Here is a 24,655-nt window from a genome sequence, read left to right as displayed (position 1 = left end):
AATATGTTGACTGAACCTAACTTACCTTAGTACAAATGTGCACATAAAAAAAGTTATAGCGCTTGAAAGTTACAAAATGAAAATCAATTTTTTCCAATATTTCGAGAACTATTAGAGATTTTTTATTGAAAATAGGCATGTGGCATTCTTATGGCAAAAACATCTTAACAAAAAATTATAGTGAAATTTGTGCACCCCATAAAAATTTTATGGGGTTTTGTTCCCTTAAACCCCTCCCAAACTTTTGTGTACGTTCCAATTAAATTATTATTGTGGTACCAATAGTTAGACACAATAATTTTAGAACTTTTTTCCCTCTTAGTCTTTTTTGGATAAACCAGTTCTAATAGAGATGCGACTTCTTTTGTAATATGTTTACATAAAAATTGTATGGGGGTTTCGTTGGAGGTAGTCGGTGGAGGGGAAATATTAAAATCCGTGAACTCAAAAAATGAAATTGATTCTTCAAATATATGCTGCGATTAATATCTCCGGAGGATGTTGATGGATTTTGATCATGTTTTTAATTTGAATCTACTCGTAGTCTTGTAGAGTACTTTAGGAATACATATCCCCACCAAGCATTACAAAATGTTAGAGGGAACCCCCCTTATCAATCAGGGATATGAAAAATAGATTACGACCGATTGTAAGACCTACCGAATACACATATATAATTTCATAAAAATCAGTCAAGCGGTCTTGAGGAGTGGCAACTAACACTGTGACAGGAGAATTTTATAGATGTAAATATATAGATGGCTTTTAAAAAATAGTGGTTGGGGATAGAAGAGTGAAAATTAAGGGTTGTATGTATTTTTTATTGTTACATAATATAAAATTTAGATAGACAATTTTGTCCAAAAAAATTTAAAAAATGTCAGAGGGGCAACCTCCCTTAAAACTTATGGGTATGAAAAATAAGTTAAAACCTATTCTCAGTCCTACAGAATATACGTGTAAAGTCTCATAAAAATCGGTCAAGCCGTTTCGGAGGAGTATGGTAACTAGCACTGTTACAGTAGAATTTTATGTATACAGAAGTAACTGTGAATTAAATAATAAAAGTGGCTAAGTTTGATCGTAATTAAACTAGACAAAAATTTTTTCTTCAAAATTCGTGTAAAAATACTAGCTTTTGAAATCCCAAAGTAGATTTACTCTACAGTGAATATTAACAAAGCCAATAAAATTTTTTAGAAGCCAAAAATGACTACTTTAGTAAAATGTTGTCGGAATAATAAAAGTGACTTTTTATTGATTTTTTTAAACATTTTGAAAATATAAGTATTCTTCTTCCATGTGGTTTCCACAGAATTGCTGTACCATTATTATTTTCTGAACAATAACATTGTAAAAAAGGCTCTTTGGGATAAACAAATTGAATAAAATTTAAAGTAATTGTCGAATAATCTTGAAATTTTTGGGCAATATATGTACTGGTTGACTCAACTTTTCGTGCAATATCAAAGTTTTAAGTTCATTTTCGCAAATGTTATATCAAATTTTTTATTTTCGAAATTTTAGTCTTTTTTTTGCAATTAGCGAAGCAACAAATGATCGGACCAAAATTCAAAAACTGCCATTTTACACCTTTGCTCATCTACTAAAAGATGAATTCTCTAAATAAAATATTTAATAACCCTATTTATACCTGTAGCGATTTAAACGAAAAAACTGCCATTTTTGACCCTTATTTGTTAATAACTAAAATTCTCGTCCGAGCTATGACGGGCATTTTTGTATTTATAATGTATTAGGTATATAGTACCCAAAAAACCCATTTGCACCCTGGCTGCTCAAATGTCCTGACAAAAACCTTATTTCTCTGGACTATAATAGCTTTTCAGAGCTATGATGTATGTCCCATGAACTTTTTTAATCTACGCACTGAGAACTATCATTGACCGAACTTACGTTGAATTTGACTAGGGCCACTTTTCCATACGGAGTGTTGCGGGGTCCTTTATAAGTACTTACTTGAATGGAATAAAAACGTTTATTATTTAGATAGGAACCCGGATCATTCTGCGGTTTGTTTATTTTGATATGTACTCCATCTACTATACCAATGACTCCTGGAAATTCCTTCTCTCTAAAATCTCTTTCGATTTCCAGTTTTTCTTCAGTAGTAGGCCATTTTATTACATCTACAGCCATATTTGACACAAAATATGTCACATTTGTCACAATTTTGCAGACTGAGCTAATGCTGATACCAAACCTATCTGATACATCCCTATACCCAGCAGCTTCATTGCTTGAAAACCATAAAAATATTACCATTGCTTTCAATGGGCTTATTTCCTCGAAATCTCCCTGTTGGTTGTGGAAATAACGAGATCTTTCATACTTCTTTGCCAAATCTACAGCCAAGTCTCTACTTAATCTGAAATGCTGCATAAATTGTTGGTTATTAAATTTCTGCACAGTTTTCTCAAAAAACTTTGCATTTTTTGGAACATTTAAAGGTCCTACGATCTCTTCCGAATCTTCGTCACTTGAACTGAGGCTTTCAAGTAATAGAATCTCTTCCAAATCTTCGCCACTTGAACTGAGGTAAAGAAGTTCTTCAATCTCTTCCCAATCTTCGTCACTTGAACCGAGGTCCATATCATCTAAAAAGTTTTAAAAATAAGAAACCCTAAATTACAATTACTTACAATCTAAAAAACCTGACCGTTAATTTTAAATTTTTATTATTACATACAAATTTTGTTAGGTTAGGATCTATTCTATAAAGAATATGTAAATAAATTCGTGAAATTTAACTTCTGCACATATGCGGACAAAAAATCCTCTCTCAGGGCTCCCGCATTATGCAGATTTTTTATCGGCCGATAGTTAAGTCGGATTATGCTGTTAGTGCTAATAACGAGCCAACTAACTAGTCGGATTGGGGAAGAGGACCCACACTAGCAACAACCGACCCTATTCTCTAACGATTTAGTAGAAAAAACGCGTAGTAGTAGAACGCCGTATTTGAATGTTGGAGTGAGTGGTCGTACAACGCAAAAATTATCCACAAATGTTATTGCTCTCATACAACGGAGGAGGAAAACCAAGAAGAGATTCCAAGAGTATTGGGTGCATTCTTTTCTCGGTGGCCGATTATTTAGGATGAGCCCTTTATCCGATGAGCATAGCCAGCTTCAATGAACTAGTTGTACCACGCTCCCTAATTGGACTACGCAGGTTTCTACAATTAACGATTGTGAATTGCACGACGCCACTTTTTCGCACAAATATTTAAAAAGTATTCGCACGGCTCGAGTGTCGGACACTATCGGCAGATTTTTTAATGCACCGAACAGCCAAATTCTAATGCGCAAGCGTTCTTCCTGTGAATACGTTCAGGATGTGCTCCGCGAAAACAGCTAAGAGCAAGGCCCCATTAGTCCGTTTTGCGTTGCGACGTCGCATCGGTAGAACGCATCGGAACGAGGTCTAATCAGTGCGTTGCGTCGATCAGTTGCTATGTTTCAACGGATCGACGGACAAATAACGAGGCCCCATCAAGGCGTTGCGTTGCGTCGCGTCGATCAGTTGCGATGTTTCAACGGATCGACAGACAAAGTACGAGGCCCCATCAAAGCGTTGCGTTGCGTCGATCAGTTGCGATGTTTCAACGGAACGACGGATAAAAGAGGCGAGAGGGAGGCAGTGTGATGAGCTGCATTGTCGGAGCTCAGTGGCGGTTAGGAGGACGATTGGCTAAATTTCTATGAAAAATAAATGAATGTTTTTTAAATAAATGAGCATTTTTAAGTGCTCTTAGATTGTCACCTTGAAATATTCATAAATCAACTGTATTTTTATATCTGCGCTACAATTAACTCAATTAATATACACAAAATAATATAAACAAAGCTTAAAAGGTTCTTTATTGCTTTGAAAGTGTAAATATGTACATAAACAACTGAATTGTATGTATATTTTACCGTATTTAATAAATGTCAAGAATAGACAAATCGAATTTTGTCTTAGTTAAAAGGAGGGACGAACAGACCTAGTAAAAGCATATTGATTTGTGTTTTTGTGATCTGTGAAGGTACGTATCCATACAAGGGTGATCCGCACTCGGTGTAACTGCTCAAATGGATACATGCTCTCCACGACATATAAATCGAAGAGGGTGAGCGGCGATCACCAACGTATTCACTATGTGGAGCTGCTAAACTGAGCGCAGATCACTCTTGTATGGATACGTACTACAGTGTGTTTGCGACATGAAAGAATTTACTTATTGGGAATAAGCGACAATAATTTAAGTTTTGACTTCCACTTCTGAAATTGTTATCATAAGACAAAACATTAATAAACTAAACAATTTTTTTGTTTTTGTTGCGTGGTAAAAAAAAGTTATTCTTTATAAAAAAAGGTCTGCATGATCTAAAAACTGAAAGGCAAGCATAATATATGAAAGTTTATCAATTTTAGACGAGGTAGGTATGTCAAAAATATCAATTTCGCTCAAGAGTAAAGGGCATTTATAGTTGGTTCTCAATATTTCAATTAGAAAGATGTAATTGTTTATTGAAACATAGTTTTTAATTCCTAACAACTTTTGATAATGGCAATTTTCAATATTGTGAAAAATGAAGATACTTTACTCTTGAGCAAAATTCATATTTTCTGACATACCTCGTATAAAATTGATAAAATTTGATATCTTATAATTAGACTATGCCGAACTTTTTATAAAGAATAACTTTTTCGTAAAATTAATAATAATGGAGCATCAATAAAAATGATGTTTGGTATCTGTAATTTGCGAAAAATTTCAATTTGTTACATTCTTTTAACATAATTTTTAATTCCAAACAACTTTTCTTAATAATAATTTTGTCGACATTGTGAAATATAAAGCCACTTTACTCTTGAGAGAAATTCATATTTCTTGACATACCTCGTATACTGTTGATAAAATTTGATATACCCCATTCCACGAATATACGACCCTCTTGGATTATCGCGACATCGAATATTTTACTGTGCAAAATATGAAGAACGACAGTAAATTGCAAATTATATTGGTGTTTATTGGAGTAATTATTAGGGCAAAATATTTACTTTCGTACTTCTTATGTTGCACACTAAAATATTCGTTATCGCGATAATCCAAAACAGTCGTATATTCGTGAAATACACTCTATCTGATGATTGCATCTTAGGTTTTAGACTGTGTAGAGCAGTTTATGAAGAATCACTTTTTTTTCGTAAATTTGATAATAAAGCATATGATTCAAAGTTACGCAGACACACTGTGACTGTAATATAGGCATGTGGGACACATAGGTATAGGTACGTCAAAAAAAATGTTTAAATAAAATTGCTTTATTATTAAAAGATTCAGATTTTGCACATAGCTGATTTTATTTACCTTATAAAAAACGAGTTATAAGTTATAAAAACGTGTGACCCGTCACCTGGTACCCATCACACGGTAATCCAAATAAAATTAACAGTAAAACTTCTAACTCTAATCTATTACATAAAAATGTTCATCAAATTAAGTAGGTACTATACGTAATGGTAGGGGAGCCCAAGCGGGGATTTTTGCAGTTACTCGAGCGCTTCAGATTATCATATAGGGAGAAACCTGGTACCCTGCAGATGTACCTCTACCATAAATTGGCTCTTAACACGGGGAGTTCGTTAAGGTGAGTCCGAAAAAAAATTATATCCTTACAAAAACTCGAAATAGTCAGTTTAAGATAAGGTAAGTTAAGTACAGTCCGTCTAATTTACTTACCGTTGCACGTCATTGTCTACGCCAGAGATCTAAGTTGACAGTTGCCAAAGTATAAAAAAATCCTGAATGCATTTAAATCAAATAGATCACATAATTATTGTAAACGTGCATTATACAACAAAACAAATTAATATTCAATGCAAATAAATAAAAACTTAAAAAATATAGAACAAGAATTAAGTTATAATCTTACGTTAAAGTAAATAATAAAAACAGTAAATATAATAAAACAAACACTTATAGTAAAGAATATAAACAAATATGAAGTGTCATCACCGCAACTGTCAAATAAATGTTACCAATTTATTCTACAATTTCACCTTCGTTCGATTACAGTTTCAGTGTGTTCCGAACAAATGTGCTTTATAAAAACGCTTTATAATCCATTTATACAAATTAAATTGAAACATATTATTGTGTATTTCTTTAAGTTAACATTAATAGAAATATTCAAATATTATATCTAAGCGTATATAATAAAATATGTCTAGTGGCTGTTATTCCAGTGTACTCGGCAAAATGATTCTAAAAAAACACACCTACCGCCTAAATATGTCGTGTTGGTATCATGTGACGTCACAGTCTATGACGCGGATGACGTGCAACGGTAAGTAAATTAGACGAAGTATACATGCAAGAGTGTATATTTCAGAAATTTGACGATTTGAGCGGGCCGTAAGAAAATGTGCGAAAAAGTTTCACAAAACAAAAGCGAATATTTAGCGAAATGAACGTCAGATCAAAAACCTAAAAAAACGTGTTCAATATTTTTCAAAAATCTATCGAATGATACCAAACACGACAATCACGGAGAGGGGTGGGGGTAAATTTAAAATTTTAAATACGAACCCGCGATATTTCTCGAAATGAACATCAGATCGAAAATCTGCAAAATACACTTAACTATTAATTTTTGGAAAATCTATCGAATGGTATCAAACACGACTCCCACGGAGGTGGGGTGGGGGGTTACTTAAAAATCTTAAATAGGAGCCCCAAATTTTTATTGCAGATTTGGATTCCTTACGTAAAAATAAGCAACTTTTATTCGAGACATTTTTTCGAATTATGGATAGATGGCACTATAATCGGTGAAAACGATTGTTGGAAATGGAAAATTAAATAAACAATGGAAAGTCCCCACTAAAATGGAAAACTTACCTTTTTTGGTTTTAGCACCTAATAATCACAACCCAATAGGTCCCCATAACGCTCGAGTAACTGCAAATTCAGCATACGTTCCTCCCCTACTATAATAATATATCAACCAGTGTATTTTGAGACTCACATTTATTAAAACTAAAATCAATAAATTAACGACATAAAACGATGCACATAAATCAAGATCTCAAAATTAAAAATAATACGGAATAATAATACCTTATAAAATTGCTCTTTACAGTATTTTTTTATTAAGAACTATTGTGGCAAAAAGAGGTATACACTCAAAGACCGAAATAGTTGGCAGGGAATTGTTGCATACAATGTTACTTATTGCTTCCCAAAATAATAGCATAATTATAACAATATAGAATTGTACACGTAAAATTATAGTATAAATTTAGACGCCATTGCGTCTAAATGGCGCGCCACTGAATTTACTACCATTTCTCCTCAAATTCCGTAATGATCCACGAACTTCGAAATGAATCACTGATAACTATTTAATTCTCTAAATATACGTAGTGTTGTTCTGGAAATTTTCAGCAGGGGGCATCAGATCAAACGTGATACTTATATAACAAATTTCATATTTTAACAACTTGCATAGAAACTCGTCACGCTTATTAAATTACAATGAAGAAACGCAAGTAAGAATTCCCCATAGTTTTCAAAGGGGCCACTCGTCAATTAGCCTACATGTATTTGTCCACTGTTGAACGTAGGCGTCCCGTTAAATATTGCACTTATTTCTATCTTAAGCTTCTTGCATCCAATTTGTGGTGATGCGATTTATATCATCCGTTCGTCTAGTCGCGTGATCGTCGTCTGCCTCCAAATGCATCTTGACTTGGTCGCCATTCCAGAACTTTTCTAGTCCATCTATCATCCGTCAATCTGGCAACTTGTTCGACCCAAACCGATTTAGCCATCGCTATCCATGACTCCTGTTCTTCTTCTTATTTCTGGGTTTCGTATTTGATCTCTGATGGCAGCACCTACATTGATCTTTCCATAACGAGGTGTGTAACTCTTATTTTATTTATTGTTCCTTTTGTCAGAGTTAGTGTTTCCAATAGAGATTACCAATTATTCAATAATATCTTAATATCTAAGACTATTTTTAACTATGATAATCATAAAATAAACTAAAAGAAAAAGTAACGTCTGGCACAAATGAATTGGACCAAATATTTAGTCAGCACTACCACTGTGCGGAGAACCCTTACATTTTAAAACGCCATCAATTCTCTTTGCCGTATTGCCTACTAATATTTAACTAATATTCGCCTGAACTTTACCCATTCATTTTTCGGACATCTTGGATATTAAAGCACCCTAATACGTCTGTGTAGATATTGGCATTGAATCCGACCCGGGCCGACCGTCACATGTAACACCGTTGCCGTATCCTCTATTTTTTCATACTATCACGTTACAATTTTTTGTGATATTATATTTGTGTGTGAAATGTATCATTTTTGTGTATTTTAGGTATGTTCTAATATGTTATGTATATATAGGTTTTTACTTGATTATTTTAAATTATTGTGACGTTTAACTTGCTAGAAACCTTGTAATATTGTGTACCTAATGTGTTAAAAGTAAGTAGTTTTGAAACACCAATTAAGTAAAGTTTATTATGTTGTTGTTTTCACTTTGAAAAAATGTAACATTGAATTGTCCACGTCCGTCTGTCCGTCCGTACGTCTTGTCTGTCTGTTTGCAAACTCAACTCCTCCGTCATTATACCAGGTAGAATGACAAATGAGGTGTCAAATGAAAGCTTATAATCCAAGGATGGTACTAAAGATGGGAAGTTTGACATAGGCTGTCTGTCCGCCTGTCCGTCCGACCTGGTATAGTGACGGAGGAGTTATATTCGCGGACAGACAGACAGACAACCTAGGTCTAATTTCTCACCTTTACTACTATCCTTGGATTATAAACTTTCAGTTGACACCTCATTTGTCATTCTACCTGGTATAGTGACGGATGAGTTATACTCGCGGTCGGAAGGACAGACGGACAGACAGCCTATGTCAAATTTCTCACCTTTAGTACGATCCTTGTATTATAAGCTTTCATTTGACACCTCATCTGTCATTCTACCTGGTATAGTGACGGATGAGTTATACTCGCGGTCGGACGGACAGACAGCCTATGTCAAATTTCTCACCTTTAGTACGATCCTTGTATTATAAGCTTTCATTTGACACCTCATTTGTCATTCTACCTGCTATAGTGACGGATGAGTTATATTCGTGGTTGGACGGACAGGCGGACAGACAGCCATGTCAAATTGCTCACCTTTAGTACCATCCTTGTATTATAAGCTTTCATTTGACACCTCATTTGTCATTCTACCTGGTATAGTGACGAAGGAGTTATATTCGCGGTCGGACGGACAGGCGGACAGACAACCTATGTCAAATTTCTCACCTTCAGTACTATCCTTGGATTATAAGCTTTCATTTGACACCTCATTTGTCATTCTACCTGGTATAGTGACGGAGGAGTTATATTCGCGGTCAGACAGACAGACGGACAGACAATCTAGTCTAATTTCTTACCTTTAGTACTATCCTTGGATTATAAGCTTTAATTTGACACCTCATTTGTCATTATACCTAGTATAATGACGGAGAAGTAAATGTTATTATTCTATTATTCTTGTAGGTACATTTAACATTGATTGAAATTATGAAAGAAATATATAAAAAACAGCATGGCAACACTGTGATGCATAAACATAAAAATTCAGCCACATTCAGCTGTGCCGGCTGTGCGTTACATAGGGTGCTTTAAAATCCAAGATGTCCCATTTTTCACCGATTTTTACCCATATAAGAGCGGTTTGCCAACGTCGACGCCGCGATTTACCAGTTTAAACGCAGGTAAACTGGTGGTTGCATATGTACGATGTTGAGCGACTGCATTTGTTTCTATGTTAACTTGAACCGCGGAGGTTGGGTTTTTCAGGTAAACTGCGACGTCAACGTTGACAAACCGCCCTTATATGTACGAGCCTAAGTGTTGCAAATAAGTTGTTGGTTTGTATCACTCATCGGGCGAACTGCGCTTTTTTCGAGCAGGAGCATATACAGGGTGTATCATTAAGAATGTCCAATCTCTGAGTTGTAGATTCTAGACCTCAAAATATTAAGATTTGACCCAAATCACTTAAACAAAATATGGCTCCTTATTGAGTTACAACGTGTTTTATTAAAATTTAAAAAGTATTTTTACCCAGTACTTTAAAACTATTTGACGTATCGTTATCATACTTGGCAGAAAGTGTGGCTACTATACACCCTACTAAATTATGATAAATACACGTTTCTAGCTACTACCAGAGGCGTACGACAGGGCATAGTGAATGGTTAACCCTTCCCAAATTCTACGAAAATGGGGGAATTACTATTTTAGCACAATTTGTAGATTCTACAATACTTTCTATGTAAATAATATACTCTTTGTTGGTAGCTATAAAGTCATTAGTTTTCGAGATATTTGAAGTTAAAAATGAAACGGCACAGTTATTTCCATTAATTTATGATATGATAAATATTTAAAAACTATTTGTACCCTGTACTTAAAAACTGTTTAACGTATCCTTATCATAACCTACTAAATTATGTTAAATAATCGTTTCCGGCTACTACCGGAGGCGTACGACAGGGGAAAGTGACTGGTTGACCCTTCCCGAATTCTACGCCACTGACGGAATTGTTAGTTTAGTGTAATTTTTAGATTTTCCAATATTTTATATGTAAATAATATACTCTTCATGAAGTAAATGAAGTATAAACTACTTTATAATACATAATATACTCTTCATTCATAACGATAAAATCATCAGTTTTCGAGATATCTGAAGTTAAAAATGAAGCGACACAATATGAACGTTAATCAAAATAGCTGTGCCGTTTCATTTTTAATTTAAAATATCTCGAAAACTATTGACTTTATCGGTCCCAATGAAGAGTATATTATTTACATAGAAAGTATTGGAAAATCTAAAAATTGTGCTAAAATAGTAATTCCCCCATTGACGTAGAATTTGGGAAGGGTCAACCATTCACTATCCCGTCGTACGCATGAGCTAGTAGCTAGAAACGTTGATCTATCATAATTTACTAGCGTTTATAGTAGCCACACTTTTTGCCAAGTATGATAAGGATACGTCAAATAGTTTTAAAGTACTGGGTAAAAATAGTTTTTAAATTTTTAAATAGAGCACCATGTAACTCAGTAAGGAGCCATATTTTATTTAAATGGTTTGGATTAAATCTTAATATTTTGAGGTCTAGAATTTATAACTCAGAAATTGGACATCCTTAATGATACACCCTGTATATGTTCCCTTTAACACCGACCTAGTGCCATATCAATGATACAATTTACTATTATTACAATGCAATTTAAAGGCTTTATTAACCAAAATGTGGCCTAGGTTCAACTAGGTACTAATAGAATGTTTCACTGATGATAGTCTGAAAACTGGACCGAAAACGTTCTGAAAAATTGTAATCCATTCGGATCTATCATGCATTGGAGGTTTTTTTATTTCATTGTAAGTTTCTAAACTATGGTATCGAGCCAACTACAGTAAAACCTCGATATAACGCACCTCTATTTAACGGACTTCGGATGTAACGGACCAAAAATCCGGTCAAATGTAAACAAATTAAAAACGTCCTGTTAATATTATACATACATAACCCTGCCCATACCAAGATACATTGCATAAAAACGGGGTCCTCGTGGATCCAAACGCTATATTTTACAAAGAATTTCAATAAACTTTTTATTATAGCATAATGAGGACACATGTCTAAATAGTCAGATTTATTTTAAACCTATTTTTATATAACGGACTTTCGGCTTTAACGGACAATTTTCCCCAATTAGTCCGTTATATCGAGGTTTTACTGTACTGGATTTTAAATTTTTATGCAGTATCACGGAAATTACGAAAAAAAAATCAAGGAAACAAAAGCGAACATACTTGAAGTTACTTGAAGATTAAGATTAACAATAAGATTAAGATAAAGATTTCCTGTCACAAATTCGGCAAAACATTCGTTTAAACAATGTTTTCGTTTGCTTGTGCATGTTACAAGAAAGTTTGTGGAATGTTTGAAAAACAATTTTTTTCTAAAACAATGTATATCAATACCTTGTCCCTAGTCTAACAAGTTATCTAAGAGACTCATTAATATTCAGTTCAGCGGGATATTATTATTCGAAGTGCGAAATATTACAAACAAGGGATCATTCCATAAAACAGGTAAATTCCTTCTTTATGGAATATCATGACTTGTACAATAGTACCCTGCTCAATTGAATATTAATGAGTCTCACGATAGCTTGTTACACTTCAGTTTGTTTCCTATTGAAAATTTGCAGAACAGTTTATATATGGAACGCGTCAATTAGGTCGAAAACGGTTTGCAAGATTAATAAATTATTTGGTATGTCTTGTGATGCGGCCGATATTGTGGTGGTATTTACGTTGTTGCCAGATCTTCAGTTTTTTAAGTCCTTAAGAAATACTGATTATTTTTCATATAATGTTCCCTATACCTAACTACGATAATTTCGGAGTTATTGCTACATTTCCTTAAACAATAATTCTTTTTAAATATTTTTTTAGGCCCGCGTAGATAGTATTCTAGATTTTTGGACCATTCGAAACATAAACTTCTCTACTAACTTTTCTCTAAAATTGATCGTTTTCGAGTTATAAACAAATTAAAACTGGAAAAAACGAAAAATTACGATTTTCGAGGCTCAAAAACACAAGTAATAGTTATATATGTACCAAAGTACAAATATATGCACCAAGTCAGTAAAGTGGCTCTTTATCAAACGAGTTCGATGAAGAGTCTTTACTGACGTGGTGCATACAAAATTTTATCAATCATAAAAAACATTAACACTTACTTAACACTTACTTAATTACATCCTTCTAATGAAAAAATAATGTGTGTGTACTTTCTATGCACGTAAGAAGTTATACCTCTATTATTATGATTTCAACGAAATAAATATATTTTAAAGAATTAAATGGTATTTTTATTTAAATATTAAACTAATTTTAATACTTAAAATAATACCAAAAATTAAAAATAACGTTAACAGTTACGTCATTGTTTATGAACTGTAGCCTCCCCGCAATTACTTTTCCCTTGATGAATCGTAGAAAATCTAAATAAATATATTTACTGCCAAATTATCAGTAAACATCTATCACAGTCCTATATATTATAATCCAATTAACAAAATCACTATTTCTCACTTTATTTGCATTAACTTAAAAGATTTAAGATTTTTTTTTAATTTAGACGATATAAAAATTTCGTATGACTGTAATGACAGATGGTTTTTGCATAATGGCCGGTTTCGATGTTTAATCGATAGTTGTTATTAATATTGAATAATTACTAAATCTATAAAGTTTTCATTTATTTTGTATGAATATAATTGCAAAATATTAAGAATTTCAGTTTTTGAGATAAATTTAATTAATAATTACGTAAATTTTGTACATTTGTAATAATTAAAGTAAATAAATTTTAAGTTCACTCAAATAAATAATCGATTACTGCCATAGACCACTTACATTCAATCTCGGTTAATTTGATTAATAATCGTGGCAGGTAAAGCACTTCTTTTTTCAGTAGAATAAAGTGTTATTTTACTGCCGCAAATGAGGGCAAATGAGTACAATAATGAACGACTTTGGTGACGGTTGGCGATAAAAACTGTTATCCTTCTAAACTTTTTTCTATCAGCTCCCGATAAGAATTGTTGGCCTGTTTTATTCTAAAATATTGTTTTTAATTTATAATAAAGCGCTTATGCGAGAACGTGAGATTGGGCTTCATTAACAACTAAAAATAAGCCCAAAATAGTTATCGGTAACTGATATAATTAGGTTTGAACTAATTTAGGCACTTCGTTATATTTAGGCACAATATTATTTCAAAAATAATATTTTTTTACTTTTGCTTGTGAGCCTAAACTTATGATAATAAATGAAGATGAGAAAAACGAAAAGGAATACTAATATAATAGTAAGGGAACAAGTAATAGAACACGTATCTACTTTTGAATATTTGGGAAATATAATAACAGATGGTGGGAAAACGGACTTGGCAATAAGTAATAAACTGAAGAAGGCAACTAACGTGTATTACTCTTTAAATAATACAATTTTTGGAAAATCAGAAATAAACAACAAAACTAAACTCAGAGTATATAACAGCATAGTAAATCCGCTAATGGCATATGGGGCGGAAACATGGATTGTGCAAAAGAAACATGAATCAATGATAAACGCGACCGAGATGAAATACATGAGAAGAATAGCTGGAGTTACGAAGTTTGATAGATTCAGAAATGAAGATATAAGAAGAGAGCTGGAACAAGAACCGATAAGCTGGTTTGGACACATACAACGAATGGAGCAAAAAAGACTTACAAAGAAGGTACATGAAGCCAAAATGGAAAACAAAAGAAAAAAGGGAAGGCCGAGGAAGACATGGATGGGCCAGATCCAGGATATAGGTAAAAGGAGACACATGAGTATGAGGGATATGAAGAACCTGGCCACCAATAGAAGCAATTGGAAGAAGTGGATAAAAGGCGGAACCCGACATCCGACGCCCTGAAGGGCACTAAGGATTATGAGAAAGAAGCTTGTGAGCCTTGAAAATCGTCGTTTTTCGTTTTTTTGCAGTTTTAAATTGTTTATAACTCGAAAACGATCAACTTTAGAGAAAAATTACACGGACCTTGTTTGTTCCGAAAAACTTGAAATAATATCTGGCTGGATCGAAAAATTGATTTTTATAACTTTGTTCAAATGTTTTTTCAAAGTACTTCTTCTTCAAGTGCCCTGCCCCTTGCGAACGTTGGCCATTAATGCCGGATTTATACTCAGCCATCGCCACTGCTGCTGCCGCTGCCGGAAATATAGCCCGAAAAACCATATTGACGCGAGTGAGGTGTTCACATCAGTTCCTCTCCAATGTCCTCACAACTCATTTACCGAACGACTCTCAGGAATGGAATGTGACGACAGCATCGTCTTGCTCACTTACTCACTTGCCGCTTTGCCGGCGGCAAATTTTTGTACATTTAGCAAATAACTCCGAAATTATGGCATTTAGGTATAGGAAATATACGTGAAAATATACAGGGTGTTCTATTTAAAATAAGAAAATTCATAAGATTTTCAGAAACACGGAAGATCTGATAACAATGTAAATAGCACCATAATATCGACCGCATCAAAGACCTTTACACACCAAAATCTATAAAAATCATACAAACCGTTTCCAAGATAATTAAGGCGTTCCGTACATAAAACTCACTCTGTATATTTTTACAGTTATACAGAACAAACACTACAATTTCTTCTTAATGATTTTCTTTTCTTCTCGCATTTTAGCAATATATTTTCTAGGCACACTATGATCATGTAATCCTTGCCTAACGATAAGTTTTCCATTCTTGGTTTGGCACATCGCCTCACATTGTTGTTTAAAACACTGCCAAAATTTAATTCCGCCGTTTTCTTTTATGAATTGGTAAACTTGTCCATGAAGTATTAAAGATTCTTTGGAGTCATCTCGAATAAATTCATAAAATCCTAGAAATGTTTTGATTAGATACTGCCAAAGAAAAAAAAATGTTTTTAAATCATTTAAAAAATAAATATAAATAAATAATCATTTCGTTGTAAAAACTAAACAAGAGCCGTCTTTCAGTCTTTCACATTTCAGTTTGCTCAGAGAGCACCATAAGCACCCTAACCGGTTTCAAACTTTATTAGGTTATCATCAGAGAGTGCATATGATTTTCTTTGAACAAACTAACATTCGGGCTGCCGGTATCGACTCACAACGAAATAACATGATGGTGCGGATGTCGTGGTGATATCTGCTAAAAACTAGCGAAACTTTTGCTTTTATTAAAATTAAAAATAATATTAAAAACAAAACTGTTTTATTGTTAGCTTCTATAATTGTTTATATACAGTCGGAAAAATGAAAGAATACCCATGAACGAACATATAAAACACGCTGTATTTTCCTGTCACCATGTCACACAAAAAATTGGCCAGCGCAAGTACATGCAATAATTATTGTTACATGTACTTGCACTGGACAATTTTCTTTGTGACACGGTGACAGGAAAATACAGCGTGTTTTATATGTTCGTTCATGGGTATTCTTTCATTTTTCCGACTGTATAACGCTTGTCACCCCCCTCTGAAACGGTTTACTGTAAGCCCGACCGCACATCAAAGAAACATGAAACGTAAATTACGTTTCATGGAAATAAACCACTGCTAAACAAATATACGTCCGGCCATTTATGAAACTCTCCGAAAATAAAAATGTGTCATGAGCATGAATCACACTCGTTTCATTGGTATGCGGACTTTGAGATTTGTTTAGCAGTGTTTTAGTTTCATGAAACATGTTTTTCGTTTCATGTTTCTTTGGTGTGCGGCTTGGCTAAAGAGTACCAAATCATTAGACCGAAAGCAGTAGACCAAAAGCACTTTACCGAAATCTCACTAGACCAAACAGTAGGAGACCGAAAAGCAGGAGACCGAAAAGCATTAGGTACATACTCATTGAATTCAAGTTAGAAGCAACTATTTACCCTTAATTTCTTTTTACTTGTCGCAGTAAAAGAGATAAGACAAATGTAATTACAACTAAATGTTATTTGGATGGTTATTTATTAGAAACAGTTAAAATGGTGTTAACGTCACTCTACCCTTAATTTATCGGATGAAAATTATTTCATATCAGACTGTACACAGTAACAATTTACACAGTCTATACAGGGTGAGGCAGATAAAGGGCCTATTAGAAATATCTCGAGAACTAAACGCAACAGACTCATGAAAATTGGCATGAAGGGGTTTTGAAGAGTAATCTATTTAATGAAAATATTTTCATCTATTTGCTACTTCCGGTTATACCGGAAGTTGCTTATAACTTCGTTTTTTTAATGGGACACCCTGTATATTTTTACATTTTTGGATTCTACTCGAAGTCTTATTTCTTAAAATATGAGGTTTTGTATTATACAGGGTAGTTTGAAAGATAATTACGTTTTTTTATTAATTTCGTAGCAACTTTCACACCCTGTAGAATTGGAGTAGTTTGACATCAAAAACTTTATTTATATTCAAATGATTTTTAATACAGTCTAGTATTGTTAGAAATTATTAGTATAGCTAATTGTTGAATTTTAGTATACAGGGTTGGTCGAAACTCGGAATGAATATTTTCTGAGTTTTCTTAAATGGAACACGCTGTATTTTAGTATTGTAATTAAATTATATTTATGTTACTTTTTTATTTCTTAAGCATTCCCTATACCTAACTGCTTTAATTTGTCTAGATTAATATGTATTTATTTCCGAAAAATTATTTGCGACTGAATATTTTCAAGGCCAATCTAATAAAATTTCACGTATTTTTTGTTGCAATTAATGTTTGGCTTGAATCACCAATCCCTCACAATTTAAAGCGGTTAGGTATAGGGAATGCTTATAAAATAAAAAAGTACCATAAAATATCATTTCATTACAATACTAAAATACAGGGTGTTCCATTTAAGAAAACTCAGAAAATATTCATTCCGTGTTTTGACCAACCATGTATAGGTACTAAAATTCAATATATAGCTACGCTAATAATGTTTAACAATAGTAGACTATATTAAAAATCATCTGAACGTAAATAGAGTCTTTGATGTCAAAGTACTATAATTCTACAGGGTGTAAAAATTCCTACGAAATTAATAAAAACACGTAATTATCTTTTAAACTACCCTGTATAATAATAGAAAACCTCATATATTAAGAAAGGAGACATCGAAGAAAATCCAAAAATGTAAAAATATACAGCGTGTCCCATTTAAAAAAAAACGAAGTTATAAGCAACTTCCGGTATAACCGGAAGTAGAAAATAGATGAACATATTTTCATTAAATAGATCACTCTTCAAAACACCTTCATTCCAATTTTCAGGATTGTGTTGCCTTTAGTTCTCGAGATATTTCTAATAGGCCCTTTATCTGCCTCACCCTATATATAAAATAATACAAAAAAATACAATAAACAAAAGGACAGATATAAAAAATCTTAGCATAATTGATCTTTTTTTAAGATTTAATAGATCTGATAAAGATCTTTTTCTACGAGCGTGCAAAAATGTCTACTTTCGCGCACGCATTTTAGTTTAGAAAGTTTCACTTTTACGCACTCGTGTTACTTTTCCGCACGCGGTTTTTACTTTCCCGCACGCGTGTTAATTTAGACATGTTAATATAGCCTTAAAGTAATTATAATACATGCAATAAACTAATATTTAGATATTATTTACTAATTTATTTCAAATATATCTTATTGTGTTCCTGTTTTAATGAAATTAACGCGACAATTCGATGAAATAAAATTATTTTGACATAATATTCGAAAGTCAAATCGGTAGACAATAACAGTCGTTTTAAATCATCGTCATGGAAACCAAGATCGTCGTCATGCTAACTAATTTTATTGAAAGTTTGGTTTTGACAACCTTGTCAAAGAATTAATTTGTGTATGTATTTTCATATTAAGCAAATTAATTGATTAAGATTTGGCAATTTTTTAAAGACTCTTAGAAAAAATATTGTTCCTAACTCTTGCAGAAAGTCTCTTTTCCGCACTCGACTGCTTGCCGAACTCCCGCTTCGCGTCGTTCGGCAAACTGCAGTCGCGTGCGGAAAAGAATGACTTTCTGCACTTGTTAGGAAAATAACTATTTTTAATTTATGTACCATTTCGGTCTAATGCTGTTCGATCTAGTGACGTTTCGGTAAAGTGCTTTTCGGTCCAAGGAGTTCGGTCTACTGCTTTCGGTCTAATGATTTTCGTCTAATTCTAATTGTAGTGTACCCTCTGAGACATTGGCGCACTGTGTGACAGAGTTCCACCGAGCGCACGTTTTACTTAATTTAACATATTTTTTTTCTCACAATAAAACACTGAAAACTTTTGTTTTCTATACTTCCACAAAATTTATTATTTACAACTATGTATTAGCAGTACACAACAAATAGCAGTAGACAACGGCTATAACGAACAAACAGTTAACAAAATTTTAAATCAAAAACTCCATAAGAAAGCCCTGAAATTAGTGTATCCACCACCACAGAAAGAACCCAGTACCTTCTGCTCTATCACATATACTGGCAAGATAACAACAAAAATAGCCAGATACATAAAAAAGAAAGGAATAATACCAGCTTTCAGAACTAACAACAACTTAAGCAAATATATTAAGAACAATAAAAGCCGAAAGAGAAAGCAACTACAGAGTGGTTTGTACAAACACTTGTGGTGACTGTCCGAAAACGTACATCGGTCAAACTGGCAGAACTTTTGACAAACGGATAGCAGAACACAAAAGGGCTTTCAACAATAGAAAAACAGACACTTCTACATACGCACTTCACCTTCTAGATCATAATCATTCTTTCAATGAAGAGTTTCGAATTCTGCATATCCAAAATAAAGGCCTTAAGCTATCTTTTTTAGAATCTATGGAAATTAATAAACTGAAAAATACAGATATAATTCTGAATGACCAACTCGAGACAAACAGCTCCCCACTCCTCAACCTCTTCAGTTAGAGACTTAAAAAGGCAAACACATTGTAAATTATATCACTTGAGAAAGGCACTCCGCCGAAACAGCTGTAGTCACATAGTTGTAAATAATAAATTTTGTGGAAGTATAGAAAACAAAAGTTCTCAGTGTTTTATTGTGAGATAAAATGAACTTCCATCAAGTAACGGTCGAATCCATCAATACTTTTTTTTTAAATTGATCAAATTAAATTTAGCAAATTGGAAATGAAAGAAGAACATTAAAGCCATTTTATAGTCATATTAGAAAGAAACACAAATTATGTGCATAAGTACAGTGTGGGCGGAAAGTGTGTGTTACATCAATTTTGTTTAAAAATTATTTAAAAAGGTATTACTAATACAATTTCACTTATAAAAATCTAAAACTTATACTAATTACTATTCAAACATCGCACTAAACGATGTTTAAAAAAAAATTTCAAAAAATGTATTCAAATGATTACGGCCGGCGACACGACATCTAAAAAAAGGAATTTTTAAAAATTTCGTTGTTTTACAGAATCACTACCACATTTAAGAGGATATTACTCAAGTTTAAAGAGCTGTATCACAATGTTATACGTGTTTTTCAAAGCTTACGATTGATTCAATAAAATTGTGTTTTGACTAGGAAAGTTTTGGGGTAGTTCTGATTTCTTTTATTATATATGGATTTTGGGCTACTGAATCCGAATATGAGGTTTGCGGACAAAATTTCTTGCCGGAACATTGAAAAAAGCGAAAAATTTCAGCTTTTTTCCGCTTTTTTGCTCAAATCTCGAAAACTATTAACTTTTAGTAGATGGTCTGTTAACAGAAATTAAAGTACTTAAAATTATCTACAAATATCACTATTTACTTTTTTTTTCAGACGAACCGTTCGGTCTAAAGTAGAAGTTGAAAATTGCCAATTTTTAACGGTCTCGGTAAAACTCACTTTTTACATTCCAAAACTTGATTTTTTATTAGAATGCTGTCATTTAATAAATTTTAGTTCATAGGTATGGTATGTCTCTTGTGACAGCTTCCAGAGTCCATTCCGTTCTAAGAGGCCGGGAATGTCTCTCTCTGCTTTTCCCTTAGAGCCACAGAAGATCAGGCACAGTTTCAGTTGGTATGAACATTTCCTTCGGATTTGTTATCTTGATTTCTGATGAACCTTGAGGTTTTGTCCTTTCAAAATGAATTAGTTGAACAGCTTCCTGACTTCCACAAACCTGAGGCGCAGGTTTCTTTTTTATCCGAGGAATAGATTGCTTAGGAGCTACTGCATGTTTTGGTGTAGTACAAGAAGTGCCACATATGACGTGAAAAGTGTGGTATTCGTCGATTGTATGTACATTAAAATCAGCGTTATCGTACACCTGCTGTGTAAAGCACGGCAGGTCAATTTTCTGCGGATCGCCTGCGAATGCTGACACTTCCAGGCGAACAGCTTCTGTATAGGATGAACAAAACCCCAAAGAGGAAACTACATCAACCTATTTTCTTGAGCCGTACTTTTTGTAGGCAAAACGGCCAACCCTGCAAGGAATGGTGAGACCAACTATCTGGGCCTTACTGTCGCTACAAGACTTTGAGCAAGCGCATTGCTTATCTGGAAGTGTCAGCAATCGCAGGCGATCCGCAGAAAATTGATAAGCTGTGCTTTACACAACAGGTGTACGAAAACGCTGATTTTAACCCTTTCTATGCCAGGCCTCAATCCCAAAGGTTTTTTCATGCTTAGAGTCCAATTGTCTTATATATACGTCGCATCTAAATAAACAAATAAATGACCAAAACATGTTTTTAATGAGTTTTTTTAACCAACTTAAATGTTTTCTTTCCAAAAGTACTCATCAGAGAGCAAAACCAACTTGAAAAAATGTAACTAACTTAAAAAAAAATAATGTAATGTAAATTAACATTGAAAGTTTTCTTTTGTGTGGTACTCCTCAAAACATGACACTACGCAAAGGCCGACTCTGCAACTTACACAGATGTATCTCGATTCGCTTCTTTTTTTCTGGTCTTTTCTGTGGCTACAAACGCTTCACCTTCTAGCAGCTACCTATAAGCGTTGCCACCAGTGCTACAATATAGCATATATCTAAAATATGTGCACCAATATATACGGCAATGGGTCCGCATGACCTGTCTTAGGTGCCAATATTTTGAGGCTTTGGGAAGAATAATCTAACATTTTCGGACATATTTTTACGGCATTGGGACACCAATGAGTCTAAAATTTTATAAGCAACGCATATTTTCGGCTTTGGTAAATTGAGACCATAACACCTTGAACGTATATATACGGCGGCTGGGAATACAGACCCACTTTTTCAAAAACATATATATGCAGCGTTGGGACAGAAAGGGTTAATGTACATACAATCGACGGATACCACACTTTTTACGTCATGGTTGGCATTTCTTATATTGCACCAAAACATGCAATAGCGCCTAACCAATCCATTCCTCGGCTAAAAACTAAACCCGCACCTGAGGTTTATGGAAGTCAGAGAGCTGTTCAATTAATACATTTTGAAAGGACAAAACGTCAAGGTTTATCAGAAATCAAGATCTGAAGGGAATGTTCACACCAACTGAAACTGTGACTCCATCTGTGCCTGATCTTCTGTGGCTCTAAGGGAAAAGCAGAGACATTCTCGGTATTTTAGGATGGAATGGATTCATGGAAGCTGTGAGAGGAGACATACCATATTCATATTATGAACTAACATTTATTATTTGTACAGGAAACTAGGGGAAATTTATCAAATAACAGCATTCTAATAAAAACTAAAGTTTTGGAATGTAAAAAGTGGGTTTTGGCAAAACCGTTAAAAATTGGCAATTTTCAACTTGCACTTTAGACCGAACGGTTCGTCTGAAAAAAAAAGTAAATAGTGATATTTGTAGATAATTTTAAGTACTTTAATTTTAGTTACTAAAAGTTAATAGTTTTCGAGATTTGAGCAAAAAACCGGAAACTTTTCGTTTTTTTTCGCGATTTTTTCAATGTTCCGGCAAGAAATTTTGTCCGCAAACCTCATATTCGAATTCAGCAGCCCAAAATCCATATATAATGAAAGAAATCAGAACTACCCCAAAACTTTTAGTAGAGTGCAAATTCACTGAATCAGATGTAATTTTTAAAATACACTAAATTATTTTACTTTGATAATTAAATAAACGTTTTTTTTTTGAGAAAATTACGAAAAGTAAAAAAATGTAATGCGAAAACCGAAAAATATCAATTAAAAAAATGCTTATACAAAGTCATGAGCATGTCAGTCATTTTTTGATCTCTGAAGAAATTTTCTTCTTTAAAATTAATAATAAAATAGTTATCAAAAAAGAAATAAAATGACGTCAAGTATCCGTAATTTGAAAAAAAAACGTGAAACGTTTGAAAAGTGAACGTTTTAAACGCTCACTATACTACTCGCGAAGTCGATCGAATTTCAGCGAGTACGAGAGTGTAGACAGGTACTACATGCGACTTCACTTCGCTTCGGCCTACTTCTATTCTGTGGCGGTTTTTGCGACCAAGTCAAAGGAAACGAAGTCGGTATCCGCTTGAATGTGTTCCTCGCGAACGAGTGTGTAGTGACAAGTAAATTTTGCGATGAAGGCCTGGTTCCACATTGCAAGACAAATATTGCTTGCGTTGCCTTTTAGTACAGCACCTGCGAGCCAATGTCAGATATTTGTCTCATGTGCCATGCAGATATTTCTAACAAGCAGGTGTTAGTTTGTAATATAAGGTTGTATTTGTGTGTATAAAATAGTGTGCAATCAATTTTTTGGAAATTTTTTTGAAAAAAATTTGAACACGGTGAGTCGTGTTCACGACACCCAGTAATAATTTGCATGCCATGTGCCGCCGACACGGGCAACTTGTTCTATATTTTTTATACGTAATAAAATAAAAAAAAAGAATATGAGATGTTTATTGATATACACATATATTGCAATATATTCAAATTATGGTAACACAATGATAACACTGGTCAACGTGAATTTCGACTCTGAGTTCTGTACCTCTGATTTTGATTACTTATGCCTAACATGGCCTAACTAAAGACAGAAAAAATATTTTTATCTAATAAAGTTTGCTTTTGTACTTACCAGAACGAAATTTCAAATTTGATGAAAAAGCTTAATTTTTTAATTTAAAATAATTTTAAAAGTAAACAAATTTTGAATTGTATATTTTTATTAACTTTAATTACAGAAGACGGCTTATATAAACCCATAAATACAAAAAACAATACAAATAAAACTTTAAAAGATGAACAATTTTGGTATTTCTATTGTTTAATCAAGGACTGTCTCATAGGAGCCCTCAAACGTAGTTACCATCATGTTCTCATTATATTTTCCTTGATAACGTTGATCGAAGTTCATTACATCTTGATAAAGGCATTCCCCCTGCTTTTATGAATATGCACCCAAGTTGTCTGTAAACTGATCCGAGTGAGCATGTGGCATATGTAGTTTAAAAGATATCCTGCAACTCATGACTTTGAAGCTGTCAAGCATATTAGAAATAAGCTCTTTGTAATTGTCAGCCTCTGATAGTTTTGAAAAATTGATTTAAAAATTGAAAGGCATCACAATCTTGACGAAGAGCCTTTACGAACTCCTTCATAAGACCTAATTTTTTTATGCGATGGGGGCATTAAATCATGATGAGGCTTCTTTAGAACAATTTTCAAATTGGTTTAAAAAAGTAAATAAAAAATGCATTCATTAGTAATAAATAATTATGCAAAAGTATCGTCAATTTTCCCTTATAAATCTTTTATTTTTGAAGTTATACTTCTTTAGGCGCGATTGAGATTGAGGGTGAATTTATTATTAATCTGCGCGCATGCGCACACCGACAGTATGGTATTGTATTAGCCGTTATACTGGCTCTGATTGGATGTTGAAATGATCTGTCAATAATAAATAATTGTTCAATATGGAGGTAAACAAATGTTGTATAATATATTAGTTTTATTGTTGTGAGGACAGAAACAAAAAAGCTTATAACTGTAG

General features: G+C 33.5%; 1 protein-coding gene across 8 annotated transcripts in view; it reads right to left on the bottom strand.

Annotated features, from left to right (window-relative positions):
- Positions 1-24,655, bottom strand: part of LOC114346561 (protein tramtrack, beta isoform) — a 245,363-nt gene that overhangs the window by 50,415 nt on the left and 170,293 nt on the right. Inside the window, exons 5-7 of one of the 8 annotated variants that reach the window (XR_007699356.1) lie at positions 9,227-15,578; positions 9,012-9,095; positions 5,322-8,879 (exon numbers count right to left, since the gene is read on the bottom strand). The exons of 4 other annotated variants lie outside the window; for them this stretch is intronic. Coding sequence is in view for 1 of the 4 variants with exons in the window: in XM_050656029.1 (XP_050511986.1) it covers positions 1,981-2,618 (638 nt within the window). In the remaining 3 variants the exon portion in view is untranslated. Of the gene's footprint in view, positions 1-1,980; positions 2,619-5,321; positions 9,096-9,226; positions 15,579-24,655 lie in introns of those variants that run through there. 3 more of the 8 variants (XR_007699355.1, XR_007699354.1, XM_050656029.1) reach the window with 3 other exon arrangements.

Source organism: Diabrotica virgifera, chromosome 7 (genome assembly GCF_917563875.1).
Source record: "Diabrotica virgifera virgifera chromosome 7, PGI_DIABVI_V3a".
In the NCBI taxonomy this organism is placed as follows: domain Eukaryota; kingdom Metazoa; phylum Arthropoda; class Insecta; order Coleoptera; family Chrysomelidae; genus Diabrotica; species Diabrotica virgifera.
Note: the sequence above shows the minus strand (reverse complement) of the source record. Positions and strands in the feature narration are given on the sequence as shown.